The sequence below is a fragment of the Triticum dicoccoides genome, chromosome 3A (assembly GCF_002162155.2).
Source record: "Triticum dicoccoides isolate Atlit2015 ecotype Zavitan chromosome 3A, WEW_v2.0, whole genome shotgun sequence".
Lineage (NCBI taxonomy): Eukaryota > Viridiplantae > Streptophyta > Magnoliopsida > Poales > Poaceae > Triticum > Triticum dicoccoides.
This window is the reverse complement of record NC_041384.1, coordinates 35,016,141-35,024,559: the sequence shown is the minus strand read 5'-3', so window position 1 is coordinate 35,024,559 and position 8,419 is coordinate 35,016,141. Positions and strand designations below refer to the sequence as shown.

The 8,419-nt window shown below is 46.1% G+C and overlaps 1 protein-coding gene across 2 annotated transcripts; it reads right to left on the bottom strand.

Moving 5' to 3' along the window:
- Window positions 1-3,041: 3,041 nt before the first annotated feature.
- On the bottom strand, window positions 3,042-8,098 carry LOC119266883 (myosin-17-like). Of its 2 annotated transcripts, none has more exons than XM_037548166.1 (20): window positions 7,863-8,098; window positions 7,494-7,765; window positions 7,222-7,405; window positions 6,884-7,125; window positions 6,684-6,803; window positions 6,381-6,602; window positions 6,099-6,238; window positions 5,877-5,994; window positions 5,722-5,799; window positions 5,582-5,638; window positions 5,324-5,485; window positions 5,091-5,234; window positions 4,793-4,996; window positions 4,572-4,709; window positions 4,416-4,486; window positions 4,212-4,311; window positions 4,019-4,132; window positions 3,835-3,915; window positions 3,642-3,736; window positions 3,042-3,521 (listed from the first exon to the last, which is right to left on the bottom strand). In XM_037548166.1, the coding sequence occupies exons 3-20, from the start codon at window positions 7,322-7,324 to the stop codon at window positions 3,410-3,412; spliced, it is 2,301 nt and encodes a 766-aa protein (XP_037404063.1). In that variant the 5' UTR covers window positions 7,325-7,405; window positions 7,494-7,765; window positions 7,863-8,098; the 3' UTR covers window positions 3,042-3,409. The 2 variants fall into 2 exon arrangements, with proteins under 2 accessions (XP_037404063.1, XP_037404065.1); XM_037548168.1 differs by having other exon boundaries at window positions 7,494-7,641.
- Window positions 8,099-8,419: the final 321 nt, after the last annotated feature.

The following is an 8,419-nucleotide window of genomic DNA, read 5'->3' as shown; positions in this document are numbered from 1 at the left end:
TGCTCATGGCTGCTGCTGCAGATTACCTTGAGAATTATTGGGGAGCCCCTCTATCCCCGATCGGATGTGATGTTTTTTTTAGCTCAAGCTCAACCCAAAAAATTGAGAAGAAAATATGAATTCTTTTTGTGACAATTTTTGCCAAATGTTTCGAGTGCTTGCAAAATTACATCAATGAATCGAATTGGTGGAAATCGTGGCAAAAAAATCGATGCTAAAAAAATGCTATTTTTGAAAGCGTTTTGGTGTGTTGATTTATTTTCCACGACGAAACTTTGCAACCACCGAAAACATTTGTCAATTGTTGCCACAAAATAAATTCAGATTTTTTCTTTCAAATTTTTAGATTTTACTGTTCATCACGAGCTCATTTGAATTCGTGGGCAGAAGAGGACTTTCATGATGGTTCAGAGTGCATGGTTTACGTAAGCATTTAGGATTTTTTTTGAAACTATGATGATTTTTATAGCAAATTCAGAAACTATACACCCTAATGGAGAAAAATCAAAAGTATCACCCCGTCGGCCTCTTGTTGGCCGAAAAGGGACTTTTCGGCCTCCTGCTGGCCGAAGAGTGACTTTTCGGCCAATAGTTGGCCAAAAAGGACTTTTCGGCCAACAGTTGGCCAAAGAGTCCCTCTTCGGCCAACACCAGCTCTACTTTTTAGAAAATTCATATCAAATAGGATTTTTAGTATTTTAATTTGATTCTTTTTGTATTAGATTAGAATTTTACAAAGTTTCTATAGATATCAAGTTTGACTAGATTTGGAAGTTTGAATTTGAATTTTCATGATTTTTCTCAAATCACTAGATTGCCTATAATTTGAGCTAGGAGTATTCTTTTTAGATGATTCTTTTTGCTACTGGTTCTTTGTGACTTTGTTTATCAGTAGCAATCAATTGGTGAATTTTAGGATTATTTAAAATTAGGTTTTTACGTCATTCCCTCCCTCCATTTTCTCCCGCCATTTTATTTCTCGCCATTCTCTCCCTCCATTTTCTTTCCCGCCATTCTCTCCTGCCATCTTCTTTCCCGCCATCTTCTTTCTCGCCATCTTCACTTCTCAACTTATAAAACGAGCCTCATGGTGTCCACGATCGTAGATAACATCGTCTGGCACGGTCTGTGTCTCCTGCGTCGGTGCTGCTGGTGGAGTGTGAAACACTGTCTGAGAGAAGTCATAAGTGTTTGCAGCTTCGTCATCATCATCGGAGAGTGTTTCACACTTATGACTTCTCTCACACAGTGTTTCACACTCCACATGAAGGCATCATCGTCATCCTCCGTCGATGCAGCAGTCCTTAGTATGGCGGGAGAGAATGGCGGAAAATAAAATGGCGGCAAAGAAAATGAAGGGAAAAAGATTGCGGGAAAGTTTTTTTTTGTCATGTATAAAACAACAATGGTTGTACAGGATTTACAAGGCACTTTTAAATATAAACTCCTATGAAGCTCAAAACAAGTTTTCTAGTAGGATAAAAGAAATAAAATACAATAAAATACTACAAATAAAATAGCTACTGATAACTAAACAGAAACAAAAAGAATAAGTCAAAAAACTAAAGAAAAAATTTAAAGCAATTAAAATTAAAAGAAATAGCATAAAACCTAACAAACACTAAAACAGAACTGTTTTCATAAAAACCTAATTTTAAATAATTATAAAATTCGTCAATTAATTACTACTGATAAACAAATTCACAAAGAACCAGTAGCAAAAAGAATCATCTTAAAAAATATTCCTAACTCAAATTATAGGCAATCTAGTTATTTGAGCAAATTCATGAAAAAATTAAATTCAAACTTTCAAATCTATTCAAACATGATATCTACAGAAACTTCATAAAATTTCTAATCTAATGCAAAAAGAATCAAATTAAAATACTAAAAATCCTATTTGATATGAATTTTTTTAAACAGTAGAGCAGGTGTTGGCCGAAAAGTCCTTTTTGGCCAATGGTTGGCCGAAAAGTCCCTTTTCGGCCAACAGGAGGCCGACGGGGTGATACTTTTGATTTTTCTCCATTAGGGTGTATAGTTTCTAAATTTGCTATAAAAATCATCATAGTTTCAAAAAAAAAAATCAGCATTTAGGGCCTCACTTTTGCTAGGTGCGATTGTAGATGCTCTTATCATGTACAGTGCACAACTCAAAAAAGAAGAAGAGGCATTTGCATCATAGCTAGCACGCCTTGAACTTGATGAAGCTCTTTTTTTTTGGAGAAACTTGATGAAGCTCAGTTGCAGTAACACCATGAATTCATAAGATCAAGAGGGACATTCTATCTGCGGCAACAGTAATATCCTCTATTTTTTAAGAAACCTGTCACTACTTTTTTGTTTTGCTCGAGCGTAACCTGCCCTTTTTTTTTTGAGGGTAGCGTAACCTGCCACTGCTAGGATAGGGCCTGGTCCGATATGTCGTATGTGCCAGTTCGCTTCCAAGTTGGGCCGCCGCAGGCGCGGGCCACCGGCCCATTTGTGCCACCCCGCGGTTCCTGCGGCTCGCGGGAGACAGCTGCGAACTCCAGTTTAGTACCACATCGCCAAGCGACGGAGATTTGTACTGGTTTATACAGGCAGCTCTTGCGTCTTTGTCGTCCCTTCGGGGACACCCGATGGAATTGCAATTACAAAGAGAAGGGGCCAGCGGCCCAATCAAAAGGATGCAACTTATTTTTTTTAGCTTATTATATGCGGCTATGCCCTTTTCTTACTGTTTGCTTCTCTTTTCCATCCAAGCCCCTAGCATTGATTACTGGTCCTGCTTAACCTTTTTATCTTCCAAAATGACAAGTTCCACACGTAGGGTGCGTGGCACTCCGGCCCTGATGTTTTTCGATGGCCCTTCTGTGTCACACGTCTGTTCCATGTTATCATTATGGCCACTCATCCTTTTTTTTCCTTTCTTTGTGGGGGTTCATGACCACCTATCTATGCGATGAGACATCGATCACATTGTCAGGGTTAGGAAGCAATGATAGTCTCAGCCTCAAGTGACACATGCTCAAACGGCGAGGGAAGAAAAAATGCGGTCGTGATGGAAAAGCATCACCATTTCAATACCCTGACCACTGTATATATACATATGCAGCACAGAAGGGTTATGCTTGGCTTGGAAGCATCAACCTCCTCAACCATCATCAAAACCCCAAATCTCTTCCCTTGTTTTCCTGGATGTACATATATAGTTACATTACATATACAGCTCACTTTTGTACAAGTCGGTCGGCACACGCAAACGCAACCAAGAACCACTCAAAATCCAAGACAAGGAAAACAAAAACCCAAAAACCAGCCAGAAAAGGGAAAGGAAACTGATTTTTATGTACCCGAAAAACCAAGCCAAAACTGTGGTATGTATGTGTATATATCACGCGCTATGTATGTACATCACCAGAACCGTTCAGGCTTCGAACGGGGAGCCACTCTTCTCCTGGATCAGTGGCGGCAGATCCATGTCTGCTATGTCCACGTGCACCATCAGCCTGGCGATGTCGTCCACGGAGAACGGTATGCTGCATCAAGAGATGAACGGCGATTTTTCGGAACGAATGAGGAAAGCAGATTCTAGCATCCCAAACAGGGCCAGTGAAGTGAACAGAAAAGAAGGGGGAGGCTGGTGCTTTGCTTGGAACCTGAAATCATCGTCCAGGAGGAAAGAGTTGATGTCGTCTTGCACCGATGGGCTGCTCGATCCTCCGATCATCTTGGCTCGCATGCTCGCAACGACCTGCGGTATCAACGGATCATTATTATCCACTCCGGGAAATGGTAAGAGATGCAACCTGCATATTCGTGCGAAGATCGTGTGTGTTGGGAGTGGCCTACATCTGATGGGATGCCCAAGGTTCCGAACTTGTCGTCGCAGTACATCGTGCTGATCCGGTACAGTTGCTGCATGCTGAGTGCCTATTCGCAGGACAGAGACGTAGTATCCAAGAAAGTTAATGACATGAGAAGGATGATTATGATTGTTAAGAAAACAGTAAGGATCACTAAGGTCCAGACTTACCGGGCAGAAATCATCAGTGATCTCTTTGAGAGACTTGTTGTGCTTCTCTTCGAGTATTAAGAGCGTGACCGCCTGCCGAATATGCTTCAGTTCATCCCAGGATGAACCTGCATACTGTTTTACAGATGAAGGTTGATTACCAACTGCTTCCTGTGAGATCTCTAGTGAAACAATGGGGGAGAAATGTTGTCACCTCTTCCGTTAGCCAATGGCACCAATGCTCCAGCTCATCCAAGCCTGCTTTGACATACTCCCCATTACTGAAAGAGCAGCACTCACGCCGAAGCAGGAGACTGTAATTGATCCAAAAATATATCATTTCAGTTCATCTGTCCATGGCACTAGTTTTGCCCATACATGAATGAATGAAGAGTAGCAGTACATATGCTGCATGTACCTGTTAAATAGTTGCACATTGATGAATGAAAATACTTGGGTGAACAACTTGCAGATCAGGAATGGAGGCACCTGCAAATGCGTTTCCGCAGAAGAATGCGAAATGAGACGTGTTTCGAATAGCAACGGTAGCCAGTGATATAGCTCTGGTGCGTACGTAATTTGATTTTAAAACGTTGAGGGAATTCGTCAGGATCTTGATAATGCTCTGCCAATGTGCCATGGAGGCTTGTTGGGCCATGTCTGTTCCTTGAGGGCCTGTTCCTCTGGGGCTGACGATGAATGTTCTCGGTGCCTAGACAAGGTATTTAATTTCATCACTCAGTCTTTGATCTTCCATCAAATGCTAATGAGAATTAGCAGACGTGCAGTGCATACCTGAATACACAGCCCAAGCAGAGACGACAGCTCCTTCTTGAGGTCGTGCCTGATCACTCCATAGACCTTCTCCAACAATGCCGTGAGCTGTTGCTTGAAAGCAAGAGCTGGATACTTGGCTTCAACCTGGGAAATGTCAGTCAGCGCACCGACCAACCGCCCATCGGAAACTGAACGCTCAGGATGACCAGGAGCTTGGTTTTCCTGGAATTTTTCAACCCGATACTGAGTACATAATTCCAAGTTCATTGATAACATAAGCTAATGATGAAGCTGAGAAGTTCTGCAACATGATTACCTTTGGTGAGTTGAGGGACGATGGTCTTCGCCTCTGACGCGCCAAAGCAGCTGAACCACTGGTTTTCAGTGTCCTTTGGAGAAGCAGCAGCAGTGTGCACGAATTGGATAGCCAATATGCTAATTTTTCATTGCTGTCTCGCGCCTTGCAGGAGAAGACAAAACATCATGTCTCCATATTTCTTATGTCCATAAGAAGTGCCAGTTATGTGTACCATTGTAAATGTCACATACCTCAATTGCAGCACTTATCTTCTGAATAATGCGGTCAAAAACAGTGGTTCTGTCCTCTTCAAATGATCTCCAGTGGACCAAACAGCGGTAGATGAGGTACGCAGCGATAGGCCTTCCGGTTGAGAATCCCAGATCTTCAGATATGCACTTGATCAGCAGCTCCTAGATTTTCAGGAGCATTAGAAACGTCCAAAGGCGCATCACATGAATTGTGATGGTGTTCCAAGCTTATCCAAGAGTTCGGAACCTGAATCCTACCTGCTGCTGTTTCTCAGCTTCAGCATCATTTGAGCCAGGCAGTTCAGCATTGTCATCCTAGTTAAGAGATCCCACAGGGTCAAATTAGCATCGCGTCCCACTAAAAATATTGATCAACCTAACTGTAGGACCATACATACGTCATGAATATCGCCGTTCCTGTCCACTATCACAGGCTTAACGGCACCATTTGTTGTTTTCTCGTTCAATGGAGTTGCCTGTCAACATGCAACAACATGTTTTAGTAATATTGATGATCATGATTATAGATGGAATGCTTTTTGATCATGCGTACCTGAAGATCATGTGCTCTGTGGTTTTCGCTAGATGGTGACTTGACAGAAGGGATGGATGCAACAGCCTGTCTAAGCATTCTGTTTTCCGCTTCGAGGTCGGAAGCTTTCTCCTCCATCCTGCTCAACGACCGTGCAAAATATCCGAATTCATGATCGTTAAACTCGCAAGAAAGCCAGCATGCATTGTGCAGCACGGTAAATATGCAAACAAAAATTGCAACCTTTTGACGGAATCTTGCAGCGTTTTGTTCTTAATCTCCTGAACTCCAAGCAACCTAGCCAGTTTTTCATTTCTCAGTTCAGCCTTTGCCAGGGCCTTCTTGGCGTCAATGGTGGCCTGCATTTCTGCTCCCAGCAACCCCTGCAGCACACATAAAAAATTAAAAGAGCAAGAGCACGTTAGTCTCTGCATTTATCTGAACTAGCCACAGATCAGAGATTCATATGACTGAACCATAGCACATTGTACAATCTCTGGATGGAGCATTGGCATGAGAGATCACCTTGAGTCGGTCAACTTCGGCGTTCCACGAGTTAACCTTGTCAGCATCCTCCACCCATACCACAGTCTCCTTGATCACCGGAGGCGCCTCCGCTATCGCCTTGACCGCCGCCTCTCGCTCGGCGATGACCCTCACCTCCGCGTCCTCGACGGCCTGCTGCAGCACATCCACCATCTCATGCAGCCTGCAGATCTCATCCAGCCTCTCCCTCTCGACGTTGGCCTGCACATTTCAGCAAATTCAGATGACCAACCAACCACTCAAGCGACAGGAGTGGAAGATGAAGAGGGGTCAGGGTATGACCAGTCTGAGCTTGCCGAGCTGCCTCCTCGCAATGCTCTGCCTCCAAGCGCACTGGCAGATCACCGAGGCCCTCTTCATGGCCAGGTAGCTCCACAGCGCCCTGCGCGCGCGCCATTGCGCCTTTTACAAAATGTTCATTGTCAGAGAACTGCGACACACACCAGTACAACAACTGCAGTTGAGTGCATCATGTTAGTCACCTGGATGTACACGGCTGCTCTGGTCCGCCGCCGGAGGAGGAGGTCGCGGCGAGCCGCCATGGCCCGGAACGCGGCCTGCACGGTGACGGCGGCGGCGGCGCGTCGCTGCAGCCGCGACTTGTGCCATGACAGGTAGGAGCGGCGCAGGTTCTTCTGGACCAGGAAGGCCAAGAGGAGCAGCAGCGCCGGGCGCCCCGCCACCTGCCACCTTGCCAACCAGCTATGCCTCTGAACAAAAGCCTCTGCGAAACACAGACCAAGGATCGAAACGGGTCACGAGCGAGCTCGATCGACGGCGGACACCGATCAAGAACGGCCGGAGATCGATGATGACTCACTGAAGAGAAGCTGCAGCCAGGCGATGAGACGCCGCGCCGGGCTGTCCTGCGCGCGCGCTGGACCGGTGACCGCGGCCAGCTCCCTCCTCCGATCTCCATCCATGATCGATCTCGATGAGGTTCCTTCTTCTTCTTCTTCTTCTCAAGAAGTTGCGGGCAGATCATGGACACATGGGTGTGAGATCTGGGTGGTCAACAGACAGAGTTACACGATCGACGAGCAGGTGGGTGAGCATGAAAAGATGATCGGTGATGCCTGCCTGCTGGCTTACCAGCGTGTGAGATGAGATGAGATGCGGGCCTCGATCTCATGAGCAGAGATCGCACCGTCTTGCAGCAGCCGGCAGCTTCATCCTGCCAGTCTCTCCCAGCTTAGGATGGCTACTTTCCCTTCCCTTGCCTTGCCCTGACCCTGACTTCCTATTCAAGATGGAACAATGACGTGCCACCTCAAAACATTTTTTTATCAAGGGAGAAAGGGGCAGAGAAGATCTCTGCTTCCAGACTGTCCAAGGAGCGTCAGGGACGCGAGGAGCTGCTGGGTCTGGACAAATTCAGAATTCGTACCGAAAATCTAGTCAAGTTCTTCGATTTAGATTCGTCAGATTCAGAGCAGCCATGGGGGATCAGGGGATGGGTACCTCTCTCAGAAGAAGGCGACGGGCTCAGCGGCTATGGGCGGACGTCAGGGCGGTCCGGCGGTGGCTCCGGGCGGCCAAGCGGGGCCGGCGAGGCGACGCCGCGACGGCTGGGCTGGCGGCGGATCGAAATGGGAGCAGTCGCAGGTCGGCCAGGGGGCTCGGCCAGCTCGGGAGAGGCACTAGTGGGTTGACCCCTGTGCGTCGGGGACAAGCTAGCAGAGGAGCAGCGCAGGAATGTTGCTGGCAAGTGGCAACCACCCCAGAACATTATTTACAAGGAAGAAAAAGGGAGAAAAGGGGTGAAGAAAATGTCATGGACATCCACATTGCCATGGGAGAGCTTCAGACTTGAGTGGTGCGCGTCGACAGCGAAATCCACATTCTGATTATTTTATTTAGCATACGTACATGGAAGCAGAGACTTCTTGCCTCAAAGAACCATACGTAGGGTAGGAATTTGGCAAAGTTTCGGCATCCGGTGTGCCGCTCACTGGCCTCGCAAAAATGCTAGACGTACGGGAAGCTTTTACAAGAGTTAACGGACTCCCCTCACTAAT

Excerpts from the sequence above, each read along its gene's own strand:
- LOC119266883 (XM_037548166.1), bottom strand. The coding sequence starts at position 7,324 with ATGGATGGAGATCGGAGGAGGGAGCTGGCCGCGGTCACCGGTCCAGCG. Across the intron at positions 6,804-6,883 it reads GAGCAGCCGTGTACATCCAG|GCGCAATGGCGCGCGCGCAG; the intron begins GTGACTAACATG and ends ATTTTGTAAAAG. Across the intron at positions 4,997-5,090 it reads CGTCCCTCAACTCACCAAAG|GAAAACCAAGCTCCTGGTCA; the intron begins GTAATCATGTTG and ends GAAAAATTCCAG.